Source organism: Calypte anna, chromosome 18 (assembly GCF_003957555.1).
Source record: "Calypte anna isolate BGI_N300 chromosome 18, bCalAnn1_v1.p, whole genome shotgun sequence".
Classification (NCBI taxonomy): Eukaryota; Metazoa; Chordata; class Aves; order Apodiformes; family Trochilidae; genus Calypte; species Calypte anna.
In genome coordinates this window covers 2,820,994-2,845,273 of record NC_044263.1, presented here as the reverse complement: position 1 = coordinate 2,845,273, position 24,280 = coordinate 2,820,994, and the positions used below count along the sequence as shown (strand labels likewise).

At 38.2% G+C, this 24,280-nt stretch overlaps 1 protein-coding gene across 1 annotated transcript in view; it reads left to right on the top strand.

The window, feature by feature from the left end:
* Positions 1-24,280, top strand: part of CEP112 (centrosomal protein 112) — a 158,778-nt gene that overhangs the window by 43,199 nt on the left and 91,299 nt on the right. The window contains exons 18-20 of the mRNA XM_030461669.1: positions 93-172; positions 15,019-15,154; positions 18,207-18,314. Coding sequence (XP_030317529.1) covers positions 93-172; positions 15,019-15,154; positions 18,207-18,314 — 324 coding nt within the window. The remainder of the gene's footprint in view (positions 1-92; positions 173-15,018; positions 15,155-18,206; positions 18,315-24,280) is intronic.

Sequence of the window (24,280 nt, the reverse complement as noted above, 5' to 3'; positions counted from 1 at the left end):
GCAAAATAAGTGATTTTTAACATTTAAATAATCTTGTCTTCTGAGGCTTTCTTTTAGCTAAAATATGCTATTTTTTTTCCTTCAAATGGCAGATTCATGATATTCAGAGTGATCTGGAGAAAGAAAAAGAGGATGCTCAAAAGAAAATCCGCAAACTGAGAGAATCTTTGAAGTAAGTGAATATGGAATAATTCTTGAAGCATCTCCAAATTTTCAGCTAAATTTATTAAATAAACTTATACTTTTTCTTACCTAACTGCCTCCCTATGATTTGTCTGGATTATCTTGGCATTCCAAAACTGCATCTTCAGGAAATAGTTAGACATAAAAATGTAAAAAGTAAAGAAAAAGAACAAAGCCAGCCAAATTTATTGACTTCCAAGGGGTAGGAATAAACTAGAATTGTAGTTTGTGATTTCTGCTGGTCTTGCCCTGTCAAAGAAATGAAATTGTCTTCACTTTGGCATGTCTGAACAGTAGGCAAATAATCTGAACTAAAGAGTAGTTGCTTCAGAGTATTTCAGAGGAAGGGAAACCTTTAAAAGGTGCATTTATTTTTTTTAATTTATATTTTAATTGTATTTTAACTTGATTTAACATATGATATTTGTTGTTATTTTTAATATTGATAAATTACGTTTATTACACATTTAATGTGATTTTTTTTCTCTTTGATACCACAATGTGTGAATGCTGATTTTCCATATATAGCTAAGACAGAGAGAAATGGTCTCTAGCAAACAGAGAACACTTTTCCTTTACCTTAGAACAGCTTCTTTGCTGACCTGGTGCATAAAAACTCTGATCAAGATGCAACAAGTTTGTTTTCTGAGTGGAGGAGTGGTTTCCATACAGCAGATGCAGATATGACAAGTTCAGATCTTCTGCTGCTTCCTTTTTTATTATGTAAAATGTTGTTTCCATGTGTTTCTCCAGTTTCAAATCCAAGTTAGGGAAATAATTTCTAAGGAAAACAGGTTGTTCTGGAGGAAGGCTCTCAGTTAGATGTTACACTGGATCTTATCTGTGCTGATAGAGGCATTGGGAAGATTCTTTTATTCCCTGAAAGCTGCAGGGCTGAAGTCTGTATTTATAATCCCTTAGGTATTTGGGATCAATAGACACTGCTTAAAATCACTACAGACACTAATAAATACTCTTATTTTTAAATCTTTACATTCTTTACACTGACTATTATTTATAATTTTAGGGAAATGCAATGATTAACACCTAAACCTAATCTTTGAGGGTTTTAATATCTGATTCCCTGATAATGTAGCTGTAATAATTATCTTCTATACCTTTCCAATACCAGCTCAGGTTGCACTTACTTATGCTAATAAAATAAATCTGACTTTCCAGCCCTCTGGCTGCTCAGAGTTGATTCCCCATGTGGGTGCTTTCAGGGTAGAATACATAGAATTAGCCGGGTTGGAAGGGACCTCAGAGATCATCTAGTCCAACCCTTGACCCACCGGAGCAGTTGCTAGACCATGGCACTGAGTGCCACATCCAGTCTTTTTTTAAATGTCTCCAGGGACGGAGAATCTACCACCTCACCGGGCAGTCCATTCCATAGCCTGATCACCCTCTCCGTGAAGAAATTCTTTCTAATATCTAACCTAAACCTCCCCTGGCACAACTTAAGACTGTGTCCTCTTGTCTTGTTGAAGGTCGTCTGTGAAAAGAGTCCAGTTCCCACCTCGCTACAGCCTCCTTTCAGGGAGTTGTAGACAGCAATGAGGTCTCCCCTGAGCCTCCTCTTCTCCAGGCTGAACAGCCCCAGCTCCCTCAGCCTCTCCTCATAGGGCCTGTGCTCGAGTCCCTTCACCAGCCTGGTTGCCCTCCTTTGGACCTGTTCCAGGACCTCTACATCCTTCTTAAACTGAGGGGCCCAGAACTGGACACAGGACTCGAGGTGTGGCCTAACCAGTGCTGAGTACAGGGGAAGAATCACCTCCCTGGACCTGCTGGCCACGCTGTTCCTGAGCCAGCCCAGGATGCCATTGGCCTTCTTGGCCACCTGGGCACACTGCTGGCTCATGTTCAGTTTCTTGTCAATCCAGACTCCCAAATGTGGCAGAGCTCTACTCCAGGCAAATGTTTGTAAAGTGGGTAAGAGAGCTGTGGCTTTTAAACTCCTTTTTTTGTTAACATCATTGTACTGAGAAGCTCTGGAAATAGCTGAGGAGCTGCTCCTTTAATTCAGATATGCCCTGGCTATAATCAAGTTTAGGTTTAATGTTTGGGTTAGAGTAAGGATTTGAAAAATGTTGAAAATCACCCAGCAATTTTTAATATTTAATGATATATCACTCGCCTAATTTGAAGTAGGAAATATTTTAATTATAACTCTATAACAATTAATATATTGTTATTAAGTTTGGTGTGTACAATATATAACTAATGCATAACAAGAGTAATTTTTTTGTGCCTCAAATCTAAGCTTGCTTTATGGCTTTTTCCCCCCATTGCTGCAAAATATTTTAATTTTGGCAGTGGCTAACTCTATAATAATGAATCTATACTGTTAAGTTTGGTGCATACAATGTATAACTAATAATAACAAGGATAATTATTTTGTGCCTGAAATCTATGCCTGCTTTATGGCTTTTTCCCCCCATTGCTGCAAAACTTTATCCTTTTATCCATCTTTTGCTTTTAATGAGTCCACAAGATCTAACAGATTGTGAAAATATTTTGCTGTATTTGTTTAAGTATTTGCAGAATGAAATTAAGTAATTTTACAGGCAGACCCTTCAGAAAACACCCTTATCTTTCTTGAGATGGCTGAAAATAGAGTTCAGCATCTTCAGCAGGAAGGATGCCTGGTGGAATTGGAGCTCAGAACCCAGGAGGTGCATCAGGGATTTCTGACTCCTTTGATCTGGATGCACTTTGATTCTACAATGGCCACAGGATTGCAGCTGGAGTTGCTGCTTCTCCTCAGAGAGCAAGAGAAGTGGCAGGCATTTTAGTGGGGTTTTGGGTTATTATTTTTCTAGTGGTGTGATAGCAAAGAGTGCTGTGGCATTTTCAAACATAGCCACTCAGAAAGTGATTTGAGACATTGTAAAAATCCACATTTCTACAAGTTTCTTTCACTTCAAATCAATAATATAGCCAGAGCTTTAATACCAAAAAGGAGTTTACATAGTTTGTGGAAGGCTTGTGCTTTTTCTTCTGAGGTTTAGGGTAGGATTTTCTATTAAAAAGCAATCTTTTGGAAAGTAACTGCTCTGAACTTATCACTAATGGTGGTGACTTGTGGATATAAATTTTATATTTAGTTTAGCAGTGTATGTCATAGGCATGGCCTCAGAGCAAAAGGGACTCAAGGAAGTGCTCCAAGTATTCTTAAAAAGCTTCTGTGTAATTACATGGGGGGAAAGGTTGTTTCTCTAATCCCTTGAGTTTGGTTGTATAAAATATGTCCTGAGAGCGAGTTACAAATAAGCTAAGTCTCTGTGGTTTTAAACTCTTAAGTACAGGAACAGGAAATAAAGATATATAGGAAATTATAGGAAATAAACTGAGAAAAAAAAAGTAAGAAAAAAGTCTTTATCCCTTTTGTTGTTGAATAAATGAGAAGTGAAAGACAAGATCTTGCTGGCTTTATGCATGCCTGGTATCCAGACTGAAAAGTGGATGCCTATTTATTAAAAATAATTATTTTGCCTCTGCTAATGTATTAATATCCAATTAATTAATTCATTTAAGAACTGCAATACAGAAGCTTAGAGATGTGGCAATTGAGGGAGCTGGAAACAAGCATGGCTTTGTGGTTTAAAAGCGAGGCTGTGAGGTGTGTTAAAGCTTTTCCCTGGTTTTATTTCTGTTTCAGGGATTCTTCTTGAAATAACTTATCTAATCTGCACTTGGGCTCTCTTCCCAACAGTTTGCACACTTTCTAATACTTAACACAGAGGTCTAAAGACCTCTTTACCCCAATAAATAGTTGTGGTTTTACACAACTAAATATTTATGCTTCCTTCACTTGGGAGCACTTCTGGCTGTGATGGCTCTTGCTGTGCCTAGAGGTTGCATTTTTAATAAATATTGCCCCAATTACTGACTTGGGCTCAAAAATTGGCTCTAGATTACATAAAGAGATGAGAGCATTCAGAACTGGTGGTGTTTTCCTTACTGTGATGGTCAATCACAGATATTAAATGATATTTCTTCTCACCAGAAGGTGTACAAAATAATGACCTCTGATGCTGCCAGCCCTAAAGGGACAAGTTGAACTCCAGCCCTCACTCCAGGAATGTCTGGAGATTTTTTTACTGTTTCTTGTGGCTCTCAAATAGCATTGCAAACTACAGAAAAGTCCTTCTAGTCACTGCAAACATTTCAGAAATAATTATAAGAGTTAATTTCAGGGAACACCAGTGAGAGTACCTGTTGAGTAAGGACCTTGGAGGTGATAATAAGTTAAAGTCACAATGAAAATATTCAGAATTTAATGTTTGTGGGGTGGTCACAGCCATGACCCCAAAGACTCCCCATTGTTTCAGAGTCCTGTGCCAGGCATTATTTGCAGCCAGAAGTGCCCATACTTTAAGGCCTCATTTATTTGCAGATAAACAGAGAAATTTCAAGCACTGCTGCTTAAGATCAGAAGTAAAAACCTTTTATGATCCCAAGAAAGAATAGAATAGCCATGTGCATCATTAGTATTTCTATACTCCATCAGAACATGATGTGTAACTCCCAGCTTGACCTACATCAAGGAGGATCTCAGGTGTACAGGAGGAAATGTTTGCTTTATAGCATTTGGTTTGAAGTCCATTTAGATGTTACGAGTGCTAATACATAAAGAACTAAAGATGGAACAGTATAAAAGTTACAGGTTTTATTTGATTACAGCATGTACTTAGGCCACCTCACTTTTAATGTGGTTTGGTTTTGCCATTCTGGAGTCCATAATAACTTTATGACTGGAGACATGTGAAGTTTGTCCATCTTAAGGTGGAGTTTTTGGACTGATTTATAAACACAGATGTGGGCTGAGACTCTTCTGTGGAACCTGAATGCAGCTGCAGCTACCTTACTGCTCCTGGATTCTCAGGACAATAGCTGTGATGGTTCTTATATGGAAATTATGATGAGATCTCTTTTAATGCTCATACACAAAATAAATTTCATTATGATATGAAATAAATATAAATAAATATTTCATCTTTCATTATGCTGCTGAAATACAGCTTTCCAGAGCTCTTACACTTCTATTCTGTAGTGTGTTTGAGGAAAACAATTTTTTTCAAGTCATGTTTGGAGAAATTAAATGAAATTAAGAGTTGTCTTGGCAGGTGCAGATGTTGTCCCTGAGTACTGAAGTACTGTGTGTCCAGCACTGTGTGTGCAACAACCCAGTGAAATGCTTCATGATATTCTTCCTCTCCATCTTTCTTTCTTGTTCTTTTTTATTTATTTTTTTTTTAAACCTGCCTGTTGAGCCAAATCTCAGCACTTTGCAAGTGGTGATGATACAAAGCAAATGTCTAGCAGCTGCTTTATTGAAAGTCACTTAATAAAATTGTTTGTTTGCATAAGAAACTAGCAACACCTCTTTTCTCCAGTGCTTGTCTACCCTTCATCTGAACTTGTTTAAAAGTCTTCTGGGGAAGCAAGAAGGGCTGAACTTCCCAGAAACTAGCAAGGTCACTCCTGCAGATTTCTATTTTTCCAAGAGTTTCTAAAGCAGACTCAGGCAGTTTGCACAGTATTTTGTGATCTGGTTTAGATGGGAGACCAAAGTATTTTCAACTCTTTTCAAGCATGGGCATGGTGTGAAGGTGCTGCATGTAGATGTTAAAAAGAAGAATTAAAAGTGATTTTCCTGTCTTTTTCTCTGAATACTTATGAACATACACATATTTTCTCTGGGAATCCTTGACATGAGAATCAAGTTGATTTCTCATTGGGGATTGCACCATGGAGTTTCCCTATTGGAGACTTTAAAAGCTTTTTTTATTGTTATTATTCCCAGTATGTTACTGGGTTGGTGCTTTATGGTGTCTCTCTGCCATTTCTGGGGACTTTGTCAAGTGATCTTCAGTGATACAAAGATATATTTTTAAATTTCACTTGGTGTTTATATTGCAGTTCTTATTACTACAAGGGTTTGTTTCAGAGCTGGTATGTGATAAAAATGCATTTGCACTTATATTCATTAAAACAAGTTGGAAAAATGCTATTTTGGGAAAGAAATGAAGGTTTTTCATAGCAGTAACCCTGAGCTCTTAATAATTTCTCTATTCAAAGAGCTTCTACTTGGCAACTCCGAGGATGCTTTGGCTTCTGAGTCATTTGTTCCCTACCTGACATTGTCAGAAGGTACCTGGAGCAATGGAGATGAAGCTCTTAGATTTTTCCAGAGGTTTTTAACTTAGTCCTGCTAGTTGTAAAGCCTTAGGGGAATGGCTTTTCTGTCCCTCTTACTGAGCAGCAGCAGCTGGGGTCAGCCTGAAATCTAATTCTGATTGTTCTGCAACTTAACAGTGTTTTTACTTCTATGGGGCTTTTGTCTGGCTTGGGTTTTATGTTGGACTCTGAGTTACTAGCTTGCCCTGAGTATTTTTATATTTTATTTTATTTTATTTTATTTTCTTAAAGTTCACCTGGTGTTTTCCACGTTTCACCTGTGCTGGTGAAACGAAGACAAAAGCAGAGCAGGATGAGATGGTCCTTTGCAGAATCTCTGGTCTTTTTTTCTGCATCTGAGGCTGTGTAGGGACTCATTTATCAGTGTAAAGTTTTCTTTGTCATACAAAGAGGAGGCCTGGATTTGTTTGGTTTGAAAGGCTCTTTTGCCTTTGTGCAGAATATGTAATAATGGCTCATATTTTAACACCAGCAGTTTTGTGCAAGTGTCTTTTTACTCTTGGAGATTATTAATCTCAGGCAAAATTCCCATGGTTCTTATGTAATTTTTCTTTTCTCTGTATTATTAGAAGAGGGACAATGTAAAAGGAATGAGGGGACATAAATCTGAGAGGAATCAATGATAAGCACAATGCTTCTGAGCTGATAAAGAGGGAAACATCAAGGCAAGGAAAAATCAGAATATGGAGATAAATGGCAGAAGGAGATAGAATAAGTAATAAGTAGCAGTGGATTTAATTTTGTTTTGCAGGTTAGAGTTGAATAGTTTTGCATTTGCTGGTATGTTAGATCCCAACCTTTAAAAAGAAATATTAAATGTGATTTTTCAAAATACACAGGAATGGTATTTTGAAAATGAGTTAAAGGGGATTTGAGGATTTAATGATCCCCAAACCTTCGAGAACTTTATTTTTAAACAGCTGCTTCATCAGAACACTGTTGTAGGGACTGTGTTGTGTGGATTTCCTGTAGCAGTGGATGTCAGACATGGAATTGCACACAGACAAATCCAACTGCCTGATAATCACCAAGACGATGACAAATAAATAAATGGAGTGATAGCTTTAACCACAAGCTGATTTTTTTTTTTTTTTCCCTTTTTTGCTCCTCCAAGTTGAATCCAGATTCTGAGTAATAACTTCTTTTTAATGTTTTTAGGCTAATTGCTTAAGTGTATCTGTTTTCCTGTAGTCAGGCCCATTTTTTCCTTGCAAATGAAGTATTTGTGTGTGGAGGAATTCTTGTAGGAATGGAAAAGTTATGAGTGTTTAAAGGCGGAAATAATTAAAGAAATATGAGGAGGCATTGTCTTTAATTCCAAATGTTGCAATAAAGAACATTGTTAAGAGTTTATACTCATGTTCATTGTGGTCCTCATTCTCTTTTATTAAAGTGCTTGGTGTTGTCTTGTTGCAACAGTTGTTGAAAAAAAGCAAACTTTGATTTAAAACAAGTGGTAATGTTAAGTGGCTGAAGAGTTTGGATAAAAATTGACTCTTGAAAACCAGGGCTTTGGGTTTTTTTTTTGTTTGGTTGGGGTGTTTTTTGTTTTGTTTTGTTTTTTCCTCCTCTAAGAATCAGTGGAAAAGCAGCCAGCTGTTCTCCACTCGGTGCTGGTTGAGCATCTGAAACCTTTTACAGCAAAACCAGTCAAAGTTTCCAGCATATTGTAAACATTCCTGGAGCCCAGTGAACATGCTGACATAACCCTCTCTCTAGGAGGCACAGTGTAAAGTATGACCAGAGGACAAAAAAATGTGGTAGCTTTATTTAATAGTCTCACTTAAAACAAGAAAAAAAAAAAAAATCAAGTGTTCTATTAACTATTTACAGCCTTTCATTTTCTTTCACCAGTTTCTCCAGAGTCCTACTGGCAAGAATGAAATATGTATTTAAAGGAAAGTTCCAGTTGTACCAAAAAAGAAAGTAACAGTTGATTTTAATCCATGTCTATGGGAGCATTATGTCCCTCAAGACTATTATAGAGATATCATATGACATCTTTTTTTACTCTATCAAGCTGAAAGTGCTTTAATATGATGTATAGCTGTATGGAACAAGAAGCATTGCCTTGTGAGAGGAGCAGAATCAGTGTAGATTTACTGCTGGCAATTTCTAGTCCAATAATTATTGCAGCTAAGGGCTCTGGAGTTTAACCTCCCTAAATGAACCTACAAATAATTGACACAAATGTCAGAATTGTGCCCTTATTATTCCAAAAGGCTTCCCTTTCATAGTAGTGTGGTTCAAGCCCATGTAGTGCCTACAATATTGATGAAATGAGAAGAGCCTTCAGGTGGCTAAAGAAAGTTTCAGAGATGATTAAATTCAATTGCTGATTTTTAATAAGCTTGGAATGTTTCGAGCTGTCACCTTTTTTGAGTTAGTTAAAAACCATCTACAAAAATAGTACATGGAATGACTTTGTTCTTCTAAGGAATCTGGATTCTTCAGAAGAATACTTATTCTTCTAAAGAAAAAACTCCTGAGTAGCTACTTGCCATTCAACAGTACTGCTGAATATACTGGTGAATATTATTATTCTGAATCTTAAACTATAATAGCACAAAGACTTTTGTTTAAAAAATTACCTTAAATACACTGAATGACAGATGGAAGAGTGCAGCCTTCTGCCTCCTTGTGTAGCCAAGGTGTATGTGAGCTTCTAGGATTCTTTACTTACTCAAAATTGGCATTTGGTGGTGTGGCCAGGATTGTCTAAGGGTAGAAGACAAATGTTTTTGGTGGAGAATAATTTGTTTTATTAAAGGCTTTTTGACCAGGGTGTTTTTATCTGCATCTCTTTGAAATAATAAACCTGGCAAGCTGAAGTAATTAGGCTTTTCATTAAGAATTCTGTATTGGAGCAACTCAAGACAGTCTTAATACTGTTGTGTCATCTGCCTTGGCTTTGATTTGCCAACCAAGTGCTGGCTTTGTCACTCAGAACACATCTTGGGCTGTTCTTTGTTAGTGTGAAGTGATTTTTTTTCTTGCCTGGCTCTTTGCTCAGTGATCTCTCCCATACTTTGTCCTTTGGATGGTTTATTTTGCTTGCAGGGCTGCAGGACTCTCCTCTGACCCCTGCCTTTCATTCCCTGCACCTCTTCTCTAGGTGTCTCAAGCATCTCTTTGCTATCTGTGCTGCTGACTTTCAGGTCCACCTTGTAATTACAGGCTTGGTTGATTTTATCTAAGCCATTCTCTCCACCTGGCTCTCTTAATTCTCCCCTGATTTTCTGCTCTCCTTGCTGAGGTTCAGCTCTCAGCATGCAAAAGCCATGACTACCAATCTCTGTTCTAATCCTCCTGTTAACTGAGCCTCTGTGGCCTTTTCCTCTGTGTGCTCTGTAAATCTTGAAGGTTCTGCAGTGTTTGAGTAAAATTATAACATTTTCCTTCCCAGCCCCATTTACAGCACTTGCCCAGCCTCTGAACCCACATCTCATCCATCATTTTGCTGGTTTTACTCTGTTTGCATAACAGCCAGCACAACACTGCCCTGTCATTATTGTAATGAGGAATAGTTATAATAATTATTAGTGTGTTTAACCAATGGGTAGTTAATTAGAGAGCCATTAATCCTGAATGTCATACGTTGCTGTGATTTCACAGAAGGGTGATGTTACACACGTGGAATATTATTTACTCTTAATTCATTAATGGCTTTAAATAGTGGTTTGGTTTGTTAATGTTATCTCATGATTTATTTCAAACATATAGTTGAAAATATTAATTGTCTTGTAAATATAATTCATTGTTATAGCTTACTTGAAGGGTTGCAGACCAGCTTTTTGATGTTAACATTTCTTATTATGCAAACTGTAGACAGTTTTTAAGTGGATGGGTGTTTTTTCTCACAAAAGACACACAACTCAGACTTAAAATCAGGGCATGAAAGCTGAAATTTTTATCTACTCTGTATATTTTGCTTTCTTTCTTTGAATTGATGAACCAAGTTAGAATCCTTTCTAATAACTTGGAAATATTCAAGTGCCCAGGGACAGGGTAGGGATGATGTTTTGAAGGCAATAAATATTTCAGCTTCACATTTCACTCTTTCTTCTTTATTCCTTTGATCTGGCTTTGCTTTAGTTATCATTCTGCTCCAATGACTTCACACTCTCTTTCTTCCTCTCTACCCCAAAAGGAAGTGTTCTGCACAGATTCCATATGTTTGGGTGCTGGGTTCCTCAGTGTTCCTCCAAGCTGCTCCATCCACAGCTGAGATGGGTGAATTTAGGTCCCAGAAAGCTTTTACTTCCCTCTCACTATTTATTTGAGAAAGTAAAATTGTTTTCTGACTATTTCATTGGTATTATTCCTGAAGCATTTATCCTTTAGCAATAAACTAACCCAGTAACCCCCTCTTTCTACAGATATCTGGGATTTTAGGCCTGAATACATTATTCATGTAGTTGAAATAGTTTGCATTCTAAAAAATAAATCAGGGGTTGTGTGGGATGATTTTTAGTGATTATTTACCTGGCTATAAAGTGGTGTCATGGATTAACTGTGCCTCATCCTGCCCCTATCCAGGCACCTCCATGGGAGAGGCTCTCTGAGCTCAGGAGCAACATCTTGGGTCCATTTATATTTCTGGGTACAGAATTTTATCCATGTCCATGTGCTGTGTGGGTATTTGGGTGTCTGGAGCTTATACACAAAAAGTACTAAGGGAAATATCTTGAATTTAGGTTTTGCATGGGAAAGTAGTGTAAGCTTTGAAGGTTTGTTGTTTGGTTGGGTTTTTTTTAACTACTTCGTATGCTGTGTATTATGTTGTCCACTGAGTTGTCTTGTCCTTTAGGAACATATTTTTATATAGGTTTTATTTAAAACAACAAATAGACTTTATAACCAGTGATAACTGGTTTTATTTCAACACAGATTAGTGAAAGAGTTGATTTTTTTTTTTTTTTATTGCTTGTGTCAACAAACAGAAAGGAAAGCTGTTTAGGAACAAACCCAGTGATATCCTTTGTCATTTTTAAGAGTGCATTTTTCTAGATTTCCTGGAGTGTTTCTAAGCAGATCACTGTTTAAAGATCTCTGCTTCATCAGTAGGAGAAAGGCTCAACCATTACTCTGCTTTTCCACGTCTCATTTTTATCCACAGGCATAAATCCAGACTCGTATTGATCTGTGGCAGATTTAGATAAGAAATGGAGGCTTTCCCTCTTGGGGACTCTCTCAGAACCTCAGTTTCAGAAGTCTTTTCAGTGGCAAGATGCATCCTTACCCTAAAAATCTGTTCCACTCCAGGCAGTATTGTGTTTGGCCATGAGCAGGTTCCCTGCTGCCAACACTACTTGAAAACCTAGTGAAGAGAATTTGTATATTTGTGCATTAAAGCCTGGCATGATTGCCATAAGAAACCATCAGGATTTTCCCCAATCTGGTTATTTTTCATCTCACTGCAAAGGTCTCTTAACTACAACCAGGGCACTTGTGTGCAGATTTGCTGATGGGATGGAGAACTTGCTGGCCACACAAGTTTTCCATGTGTAGCTCCTGATGGGACACATTTTGTCCATCTGTTTGCTTACATGCAACCTAAAATCTTTTTTATTTTCTGAAGAGGCAATGGCTGAGGCAGGTGCAAAAATCTCCTGTTTGCTTGTGGGCAGCCCCTGGTCCCATCCAGGGAATGTCCCATCCAGGGAATGTCACTCAGAACCCTGTGACAAAGCTGATCCAGCCACATTCACTGGGATCTATTAAATTTATTGAACCTTTCCTGTAAATCACTGGATTCCCCTGTGTTTTATTACCCTGACTTGCACTGCTCTAATGTCTTATTGTCTTTATTTGTTACCTCTCAGAAGGCATTTTATGAAGCAGAGAAACTATTTACAATTAAGCATGAAGAGGAAGTCTGGCAGATATTTATGTTTTTCCATTTATCAGTGCACTTCAGAGTGTCTGAAATTATCATTCTGGGCTTCATAGTCAACTTTCACTGAGATGGTTTGTGCTGTGGCAGATTGCTAATTCTGTTGTAGCCTTTATAGGCTGAAACAAGAGGAATTTGCTGCTTTTTAAATTGGGGGCAAAGAGTAAATTCACCCTATTTTTATATTCAAGCAGGCTCAGCTTTAGGGGATTTAAGTGCTGTAATTGTGTTGCATTCAGCCCCACAACTAGTCCCACTGAAAAAAATAATCTTCAAAGTGAATATTTTAGTGCTTCATGCAAGGCATGGGAGTCTTGGGAGGAGAAAAAAAATAAAAATGAAGCTTTTCTTATATTTGTGAACCGTGGTTCATTGTTGTGGGTGTTTCCTAAGCTTCTGTACAACTCTTCAGTGCACAAAAAGTAGAGAGAGTAGCTCCCACATCCTTAAAAACTGAAGTTTTTTTCCTGCTTATAATGAGATGTTGCAGCTATTCGTGGGATTAAGCCTTAAAGGAAGGTGCATAAAACCAGTTTGCAAAAAAAGCTTGCATCATAAAATTTCAAAATAAAAATATATTCCTGGGGAGGGAGAGGGATGCACTTGGAGCTCACTAAGAGCACAAGGACTGACATCCTCTTAGGTTGAGATTTGTTTCATTTCCATCTGCTGGACCAAAAAAGCAGCTCCCTGGTACATGGGTGTCAGGGGAATAATTGAATAATTCCTGCTTTTGCAGGAAGAACCAATGCACAACTGATTCATCAGACACTTCAGATCGTTTTTAGCTCTGGAGGCATCATTGGTGTGCCCATTCTGAGAGGTGCTGGAGGATTTTTGTACTTCAGCTTTCATATTTTGGATCCTCCATGGCAGCAAGAAATTCTCAGTGGTGTTTTTGACAGGTGAATCGGGGTAAAAAAATGTTGATTTGGGGGTTGCTTTGGTTATTTGTGTTGCAGTTTTTATCATCCCATAAATCAGTGGGCAGTATGGTAATTTAAACTAATATAGGGATATGGTTCCCCCTTAATGGAGTTTAGAAAATGGTATTGTTATGGAAGTAGAAAGAAAAGATATCTGCATGGGGGTGATGGATGCTCTCTAGGAGATCTGAAGAAAGTTTGCACACACTCTTCTATGAACACAACCCCCAAACCCTGAGCAAGTATAACTGAAAATGGGATACAAAGTTTTATTCTGCTTTTGGTTCAGTTTTTGCTGGGTAAGGAAAGTATTTTCCTTTTTCTGTAAGGAAAATAACAGTCTCCTTATGTCTCAGTTATTCCATCAGCTGTGAGTAAGCTACCAGAATTTTTTTTTTTTTTTTTTTTTTAATATACACAATGAAAAAAACCCCTATAAAAGTAAAAAGTAACATGCTTACTCAGGGCTTGTGGCATTTCTTTGATGTCGTTGCTAATAGAATTACCCCTCTCTCCCCCACTGAAACAGACACTTTGTGAAGATGTAGGATTATGTTCCTTTTCCCATTGTCAAAGGCTGGAATGAAAACCACAGAAGAGGATGTGAATGCTGTAACTTTGGGCTTGGCAGCTTCCTGACCTTTAGAAAATCCTTGCTCAGTGCTGTAATAGCTGGTTGAGTGCTGGCAAGATGACAGCCCAGATGAATTAACCAATCTTTTCCATCTCTTCTGTGTCAGATTCTTTGTTTTATATGGAAATAATTTCTGTCAAAGTGGGAAATGTATCGTGAGGTACTTCCTCTGCCTATAAAATGAAAATGTCAACCACAGGTCCATCTGAATGTGTCTTCTGTGTCTTGTGCCTCTGGTGGAGCCAGCTTTGTACCATTGATGCTCCCATTGTGTTCCATGGGCTTCAACACAAAGTCAGGCAACTCCAGGCTCATGGAAATGTGTCATGGAAAGTTGATAAGTGCCTGTGTGAGGAATCACATCTAGAATATTTAGAAATTACCAGAATTTTTGTCTGTCATGTGTCAATGTGAAGGATCTATCTGTTTTTCAGCTGTGTGCACTTCAGTGTGTGTGTACAGATAATGTTATCCATGCATTACTGTTGAGAAACTGTGATGTCTTAAGAAACCCAAACCAATTTCTAGATATGTAGCAACATTAATATGCCAAATAATATATAGGCTGTTAAGAGAAATTATCTTTGTGTAAAGGTTTAACATCAGTCATTACTTTAAAGGCTGAATAAATATTGCAGCGTGATGGGTTTCTAATAAGTTAAGAAGGCACCTTATAAAAAGTCACACATAACCCTGCTTTGCACTTGGATATACATATATATATATATATATATATATCAGTCAATAATCCTGGATTTGGGCAAAAGTGTCACTGGGATAATTCTGTTTTGAGTGGGAGAAGACAATCATGCTAGAAGGTATTAATTTAAAATAAATGGGGTGGCAATAGACCTTTAAAGGTGAGGTTAAAAAAAAGGGGTTACACAGCAGGTTGTAAGCTATTCGTGTCAACACAGAGTATGAAAATAAAGGGGTTGTGAGCTGGAAATGCCATGTTTAGGTGTGCAAAATTCAGTAAGTGAAAGCAAAAATAACTCTGCCCTTCCATTGCCTTCTTCAAAGCCTCGCTCAGGGAAGTTTGGCAGAAGCCGGGACAGGAAATTGCAATCTGAATCCCATTTAAAAGTGGCAGGGTTAAAGGGCTCCCTTTTACACCAGCACACACGTTCTTTTATTTGATACTTGAACTCTGCAAAATTTCTGTGACTTTCTAGGGAGAAGGAGGAGCAGCTGAGTCGGGTGACAGAGGTACAGAGGCTGCAGGCCCAGCAGGCAGATGCTGCCCTGGAGGAGTTTAAGCGGCAGGTGGAGCTGAAGTCAGAAAAAGTCTATGCTGAAATGAAAGAGCAGGTGAGGAGGTCACAATGCCAGCCTTTCTGCAACTCTGTCTCAGTAGGATAGCACATTCTGATCTTCTAATGCCAGGAACACGCTTCACTTGAGAGTGCGACATCAAAATCTCCGCCGACGCGGTGTCTTTGCCAGCGAGTCAAAAAAAAAAGGGATGGGAGCAGTTGTTTCATCTTCCTGACAAAAGGCAGAATTGTCATTGTGACAAAGGGGTCTGCAGGTTTGATTCTGATGAGGGATTTTTCGGGAGTGAGGCTCTAAAGTGTTAGTTTAGACACCCCTGGGGATCGGCGTTTGTCGTTTTCCGCTTCAATGCGTGGCTCTTCCTACTCTTTTTTGGGAACAACTCTGTCTCTCATTAATGAGGTCTTGTAATCAGTTTAAGCCTAAATAGGGGCAGAGCCACTGTGACTGCTGGCAGGCAGAGGTAGGGACAGAAAAATGGATTTTTTCCCTCTAGACTTAGCAAAATGCTGAACTCCGATTTCTTGTCTCCGCCCAAACGTTTCCTGAGTGTTCCTGAAAATGGGATTTTTCTGTCCCTGAAAACTAAAGGGGCATCTTAATTAATCTAAAGATTTTAATCTAAAGATTTTAATCTAAAGATTTTAGTTTCTTAAGTTCCTTATGGAGCAAACAATAGTTAAACCTTCACCCCTGGGATTTTAGAGATGCAGAGTGATGAGCAAAATAAGGAGCAAGTGACAGGTGATCAAAAAAAAGGGGGGAAAAGGGAGAATTTCTTTAACTTGCTCATGTGGTTGAAATTTCAATGCATAACTCAAGCTGCTCGTTCTACCTGGCCATACACTCAGTTTCCCAGCCTCACCTTTCATAACCAAACCTCTCTGTTAACAGTAGGATGCTGCAATCTGATTCTGCAATGGATTTTGAAGGATGCTGCTGTGGGGCTTAACAAATTCTGTTTGTTGCTCTCATTAAGTATTTTTTTTCTGAAAATCTTCAACAAAAGTGTGAAATTAAGGAAGCCAATTCTTTTTTCTTCTCCAAACGGAATATAATTGACTTCTAAAAGATTAATAATCAGTTGTAATTTTAAGTTTACTCCTTAATTCTTTTAGAATATCACTGTGTTCTGAGGAGTTTTGAAAATAAACTTGTGTTCCAAGAGTCAACCTCCAATATACAAATAGTAAATGATATTGTATGATTAAGCAACAGTGTTCTGCAGGAACCAAGGTTCAAGGAAATACATCAAAGAAACATTACTGAAGCTGTCTTCATAACTTTGTCCTTTTTCATTCTTCTGCATGCACGTAGCCTTTACATAACTCACCCCTTAGAATGGAACATACTGGAAAATTCTATTTTTTTGTGGTTAAGTGGAATGTATTACTTATAAAGCAAAACCTGTAGTAACTATAGCAACACTGTTTTTGACTACACTAGAAATATTTGCCTTCTAAAGCCACTTTTTGGTGTGTGGTAAAGTTAATTAGGGAGATAAGTAGACTGAGGTTTGGCATTCTCAGTTCTTCTAATCAATATTTGATTCATTAGTTTGGCTCTGATATTTTTTTGCCATCTGCTTCCTATTCTGTGAAGCTTGTGATTTATTTTGAGTCACCTGATACCCATGGATGGGCAAGGGATCCATTTTTAACTGGAAGAGCTGCATTTTTCCTGCTAGTCACTAGCAAGAAGAGAACCAATACATACCCTTTGTCATGGTACTTTAGCTTCAGTATTTCTTGAGTTTGACAAATAGTGGTCAAGAGCCCACACTGCACTTGTAGGAAACAGGGAAGTCAACTTAGGATTCAAGCACAAAGGCCAGAGTTAAAGCATCTTTGCACATGTTTTTATTATTTCACTTTTCAGAATGTTCTCATTCTCTTAAAAATAAAAATCCTTTAATAGAGTAACAAGGTTTTGGGGTTTTTTTTCTGGTTTAATTGAGCTATGGACTTGCAATTCAAATTGGAAGTAGGACAAATTGCCAGTGAAATATTCTTTGAGGTCCCTTTTCTTAACAGCAGATAGTTGCAATGAGGTTGAAGAACTATTGGCAGGATTACTTCTTCCTTTTTTTTCCCTCTTTCTACCTGCTCACCAATCCCTAGCCTTAGCTCTTCCTCTCTTGCTGTAGTATTTCCAATTTCCAGTGTTTTTCCCCACTGAGTGCTGCCTTTTCTCCTCTTTTCCCTTCCTTAGAAGTGATGTCCAGACTGACTGGCAAAGCCATCTGGAGAAGACAGAGTATTCCCTGAGGCCAAGCAGGAGTTTGGCTTTGTGGCTCAGGTTTTGTGTTGGTTTTATTTATCATTTTTGCAGCAGATGGGCTGGTGGCAGTGCTGGTCCTCCTGACATCTCCACCCCTTTGCTCTCATTTTTAGGGAGATGTTTTTTTTTTTCTCTGCTTGCCTTGGGACTTAGATCTGAAAGTAATTGATGAGTTTGCACTAGAGGATAGAAATGTATAAATGGGGATAAATGAATTCTCCTGGAACCAGGCCTGATGTGCAGCTAACAGTTGTGCTTTTGATAGAGAAGCCTTTGTTAATTGAGTTATGAGATGGCTTCCTTGATGCTGTGCTGGAATCTGTGGCACTCATTATTTGTAGCCCATGATTAGCTTCAGATACTTGCAGCCAAATCATTCCCTTTTAAGTTATTTTCCTGATTTAATGTAAATGTACTTTAAATGTGTAGTTTGTGCACTGCTCTACACACAATTTCCCTTGAATTTCCACAGGCAATGTATTTTTGACTTCAGTCTGAGTCTGAAATGTGTCTGTGACAAATATTCACTTGATGTTTTGAGATCTCCACCACTGTCAAGTGAAAAACTGAGCCAATATTTTGTACCTGAGGAGTGGCATCGTGGTGGTGATCACTGAATCCTTAAATTACTAATAACTGGGTATTTGAATATTAATTTTCACTGCATACAAATAGTATTATTTTAATTCTCAGCAAGTGATACTCGTCTCTTTGATTTGCAAACAACTGCAGAAACTCCAGAGCATTTCAAGCTATGCTTTTTTTTAAAAAAAAAAAAATTAAATATTCTCTTTCTTTTCCCTTGTAGATGGAACAGGTTGAAGCAGATCTAAGCAGATCTAAATTGCTCCGGGAAAAGCAATCCAAAGAATTCTCCTGGCAATTGGAAGAGCTCAAGCAGAGATATGAGCAACAGGTCAGTGGGTTTGCTCCTTCAGGGGCAGGAGAGGAGGGAGAGCTTTTCATGGAGATGTAGATTGGATCCTGTGGAAGGATTAATCCTGCTCCTGTGCTTTATTGTCCTTGTGAAAAGGAAAAATGTATAGGTATGCATAGGAGGGATGGAGGGGGAAGGGTTTAAATAGAAAATATTCTTTCCTCTTTGCAACCCTTTGTACCTCTGACTCTTTCAGATTGTTTCCCAGGCTTAGAGGTGGCAACACCTGTTTGCAGAATGGCCAGGTGAAATTATTTCACACGTTTTCTGTTTTTCTTCTTGTCAAGCAACAGGGTTTGATTCTTCTTTTCTCATTTTTAACACAAGGGAGTGTTTGTAGGAATGCTTGGCTTGGCCCACTGATAGCACTTTTCTGCTTTATAACCTAATTTCAGGGTGGGAAATATTCAGGGAAACATTTGGGTGGGGACAAGAAATTGGAGTTCAGGGTTTTGCTAAGTCTAAAGGGAAAAAAATCAGACATAGAAGCTGAAAAATTATTGCATGATACAGCTTGAGAGCTCCCCAGCTGTAACAGCCTGGCAAACCCTTGTGTAAGATGGTTCTTGGTCATGATATTGAAGTGACATCTGGTTGGTAACACCTGCTGGAGGACTGGAAATTAAAAAAATTACTTTACAGCAGTGCTAGAGGTAGTCCCTAAGCTTAAAGTTCTGTCTTAGCAATGATTTTGTGTGGATACAAGTTTATATTTCCACGAGGAAAATACAATTTTATTTCTGTTTGTCTTCTGTGCTGGTAAGAGGATGAAAGACTGCAGGTGGATGGAGGTACCAAACCTGCTCTGGTCTGTCTGGAAGGAGCTTTTTTAAGTAATTAAGGAAAGGAGTCACTTTGGTGGGTGTTGGGAAGAGACTTTGTCAGAGCTTGGGAGGAACCATAGTGTGGTTTGGGTATGGTGCTCAACTTCAATTCCAATCCAAGAGAATTTGTTGGTTTGGATCCAAGTATTTTCCTTATTTTCAGAACTGTCAACATTAGTAATTGGGTTGTCACCTGGCAAAGGGTGAGAAGCTGTCCCATATAATGGATACATCTCCACACTTTTTTTTTTTTATTTTCTGGGTGATATTTTTTTAATGATTCTTCACTTTAGGGATTCAGAACTGTTCCCCCCATATCACTGCAACATGGACTATGATTTCTAAACACTAAGCTGCAGTTTGTCAGATGTTATGGAATTCTTGTTGCCAGCTACAAATGATATTTTTTTCTTTTTCAAAATACCAAACCATCAATAAATACATTCTTCTTCCAAGTAATCAGTTGGCTTTGCAGATTGAAGGAAAATGATACTGCCTTGTAATGTCATGGGGGGGTGGGTTTTTCTTGGGTTTTTTGTTTGTTTTCTTGTAATGTCATGGGGGGGTGGGTTTTTCTTGGGTTTTTGTTTGTTTTCATGTATCATCATGATTGTTATAGTCAGACTTTCTGGAGATGAGATCAAAAAGCCCAGAAAAAGCAAGAAATTATTGTGATACTTCAAGCTTTTCTGGTGAGTCCTTTTACATTGGTGTTCTGTAACAATATTGATGTTGTGATAAACACCAGTGAAAGCATTTTCCAATAAGAGGAGATGTTTACTTCCTTATTTTATTTATAGTAACTCCTTTTTACTGTAAGAAAGAGCAGCTAGGCTTAATGAAAACTCACTGAAACCCAAGGAAAGGATTTCAGCACTAAACAGCTAAACAATGAGAGCTTCAGAAGAATTTTCAGAGGAATCCTGTTTATGCCTGTTTTCTGAAATTTATTTCTCTTCATACTTCATTTGGAATGTCCTTTGAAGCTTGGGAACATGACAAATATGTGACCCTTCCTGCAGCTTGCAGTGGGTTATCACTGGAAGTGATGTTCTTTTGGGCTTGGCAGTCCTGCAGTACAAAGCTCCCCCAGCCCAGCCACAGAGCCCCATGAGCTCAGTCCTTCCACCCTTCAAGTTTCCTTTCAGGAGTTCCCAACTTCTGTTTCTCTGTATTACTCTCTATTTATGCTTCAGAACATCTAAACTATTTTTAAAGCAGAGTTTTTTCCTTGCCTTGTTTTACTGCATATTTCTTTGGCTGTTACTTGAGGAGGAATAGACTGATTTCAAGTGTTTCAACAGAGCAGTAAATGAGAACTGGTGGGGGATGTAGCAGAGTTCTAGCAGAATTCCATTTGGGAAACAGACACCCAGCCAAAAAAATGGGTTCTTTAGTTACCTGAGAAATGCAGTTATTACTTTGAGATGTTCTGCTGGGAGTGTCTGAATCTGTCAAATGGAATTATACACAAAAGGAAAGAAAATTGACCTTTATTTTGCAAAGGTTGGCATGGTGCATGAAGAACCAAATGAACTTGTGCTCTACAGCTCCAATCTGAGAAACATCTTGGAAGTTTAGGAACTTAACTTGGGAGCTGGGATTTTACCTCTCTACATTATATGAGTGTGTGTCTGTGCTGGCCACTGATTCCAAAGAGGTTACAGATATAAATGGGGACTGTTTCTTGTGTGCTTGGGCTGAGATAAGATATACTGGAATATTATATATTACTATTAATTTGATAGTTTTCTCAGTAAATAAGCTGATCTATATTATATATATTTATTATATTTTCTTTTTCTTGAAAAATAATGAGAAAAGCATGCAGAGCAATAGCAGTTAATAAACTTTGCACTTCTCAAATGCATTTGAGTGCATTCACAAGGCAAAGAAGAAACTCTGGATCTTGCTGTATCTGGTTTCAGCTGTCATGTGGCACTCCTGGTTCCAGCTTCATCTGATTCAGTGCCACTTTCTTTTGAAGTATCCACTGAGAACACTCTTAGAAAGAAACCGGGTGGATTTTTTATTTTTTTTTTTTTTTTTCTTTAAATATACTTTAGCTCAACTTTATTCTACTCGCAGCTGTTAGATTTGAAAGTATATTTTGAAGAAAAAAAATAACTCCAGCAGCACCAGAGTTCCTATCTGCTGGGAGCAGCTGCTTTCGGCACTTCAAAGCCAGTGGACACCACAGTGAAGGCCTCAGCCTTTCCTGCCTTTGAAATGGTTCAGTATCTCTAGTCAGGCTTTATGGCCCCATCAGCACAGGAAGAAAGCTTGTTTGGTTTTGGTTTTTTTTTGCACCCACTCCCTTTTTTTTTCTTTTTTTTCCTATTTCTAATTACATCCTCAGTTTAGCTCCGAATACCTGGGAAGCGTTTCGATCGAAACCATTTTTCCAGAAGCCCCAACATTTGAAAGAGCATAAGCCTCATTTTTTCAGTAATAGATTTCAGACTGGCAAATTTAATAGGGTTAGTGAATTTTCTTGTTCATCTCTTCCCCATATCCATCCCAGTTGGGTGCTTTCTGAGAGCACATCCCCCAGGGTGAGCTGGGGTCCCACAGCACTTGGGGTGGAACTTCACACAGGGACATGTTTCAGAATGGTCAAATATCTACACATTTTCCTTTCCAAGCAGATTTCCATAAATTCTCATGAAGGGAACACTTCAGTGAGCTTTTGGAGATCCTCATGTTTAAATAGCATTAGACTGCCCTCTTTAAAAAAAAAATAATGCAGTAATAGATGACTGTTACACCCATTTATATGCTATAAATAGTTGCTGAAGTGCTTTAACTGGATGAGTGTGAAAATATTGAGATATGAGATTAGTAAAGGAGCCAAAGTATGTGAAATTTCATTTTCCTAGCAGGGCACACTATGGAAAATTGATAAATTCTTGTGATAGCAGGATGGAGCTACTTGCTGAGTTATGGAGATACTTTCTGGGATCAAATGCCAACCTGGATATATAAATATCCATTTGTTTTGGTTCATATTTTCTTTGTTTTCATTCAAAATATTAATTATTCATGCTTCCATAGCCTGTGAGATTTACCTTTTGGTTCTGACTTTGGTAACATTTTTGAAGGAATAGTTAGAGTTCTTGTCTTGTCCTTTGGTCAAAACCCAATAGGAAAGAAACAAGATACCCCTAGAAATATTTTACTGGGTATTTAAATTGCTCTGAAAGCATCTTAAAGATATAAGCTACACTCTTAAGTTGGGAATGAGGCAAAGGTGTGGTTGAGCTTAAATGGGCCTTTTGTATTAAAGAAAAGAGGTAGAAAAGTGCAGAATCAGCTGGATAAAGGTGAACAAAGCAAGGCTGGAATCTTACCTTGTTTTAGCAGAGTGCTGGAGCAGGGGAAAATATTAAGAGGAGAAGAATATTCTTTAGATCTTTCTCTATGTCTTTTATTACTTCAGAATGAGGTTAATTTAAAGAAAAGTGAAATTCTCTCAGGCAAAAGAAGAACTTTGTAAGCACAACCATTTATATGTCAGTGTATATATTTAAACCCAAACATCTTACTGAGCACCAGCAGTGGCATTTAGTATTTAGACTCCAGGCACAGCCTCATGCTCAGTTGCTTAAAAATATTTTGAAGCATTATTTAGATGAACAATGAATGGTTGTGCATCTCCTTTGTTACTTGGGATCTGTTTAACTTTGTGCCAAGAGATTTCACCAGTGTTGGGGTGATCAAGGCTGTGATGATGTTTTGCTTTGGCTTAAAATTGCAGTGATAATTCCTTGAAATGCTGGAGGTAGGGTATTTTTGTCCTGGGTGTGCTTTTATCTGAAGGTGTAGGGTATTTTTGACCTGGGTGTGGTTTTTTTTCTATTTTTCCCTTAGAAGATTGACTCAAGTGTATTTAGGGAACAAACATTATTTAATTCAGGAGCTAAAGGTTCTGAAGAGTCTCACTGAGAATTTCCCTGTCCTCTCTGAGCAACAGAGCCAAAACAGTTTATGTATGAAAAGATGGTGTAAAGGCTGTGAGCCCTTGAGAGAGAACATAGAATTTCATAGAATTTTCAGGGTTGGAAGGGACCTTTAAGATCATCCAGTTCCAACTCCCATGGAGTTTAAGCAAGGAACAGAGCAGAAAGAGGGATAAAGCATTAAAAGAAAATGCTGTGACTCGAGGATAGGACTTTGAGAGGAAGCTCCTCATGTAAAATGAGTTCTGTTGGTGAAAAGGGTTTGTGAGTGGCTGTGAAAAGCCAGTGCAGTGGAGCCAAAAGCTTTTCAGGCTGGGATACATCATTTGGTCCCATGGATGAGGAGCACTGGAGAGGTGGGTCCTGCAGAAGGGTTGGTGTGGGCTGAAGGGTCCATGAGCTGATCCTCAAGGAGCCAGCATTCCAAATTATCTCCTGCTTTACTCACTCTGCCTTTCTAAGGTGGAAAGTGGGGAGAATGAGCTGCTGCTTCTACACTGGATGTGTTGCATTTACAGTCCTTATTTTTATTTTTATTTGAGATGTTACTCTTAGCTGAATTCATCTTCCAGGTGATAATCTTGTCCTCAGAACTGCTACAGACATCATCAGTCCTATAACAAGATGGCAGTCACTCACCTTATGTGTACCTTAATCTCAAGGGAAGAAAGTGTTTGCAAAGACATGCTGGAGATAAGGTATTCCTCAGACACATCATGTTCTAGCCATTTCTTAGCTGTACTTTAATCAGTCCTGTTCTATTTGGAGATTCACAATTCATTTTTTAGTATGCTGGTTTACTTAGAAGGACAGAGTCTTGGTGAAAAGCTTTGTTCCTCTCCTCTTTGTCTAAAGTCTAAGATAATTGAAACACAGTCTGTTCTTGCATGGAGGCCAAACGAGCACATTAGTAGAAGCTCCAAATGTTTCATGTCATCAGGAACAAGCTGCATAAATTTCATTTCAGAAATTAATCTAGGATTCCTAATGTTTCCTTTGAACCCTCCTAACACACAGATGAACAATGCCATTTGCACAGAATATCTGAGGAATAGTTTCTCCAGTCATCAACATCAACTTTTTCACTTTGATACAGCTAAAACTTGCAAGGGGGGAAAAGGATTTGAATTTAACCTCCAAGTAAAGAGTGGGAGGAAATCTT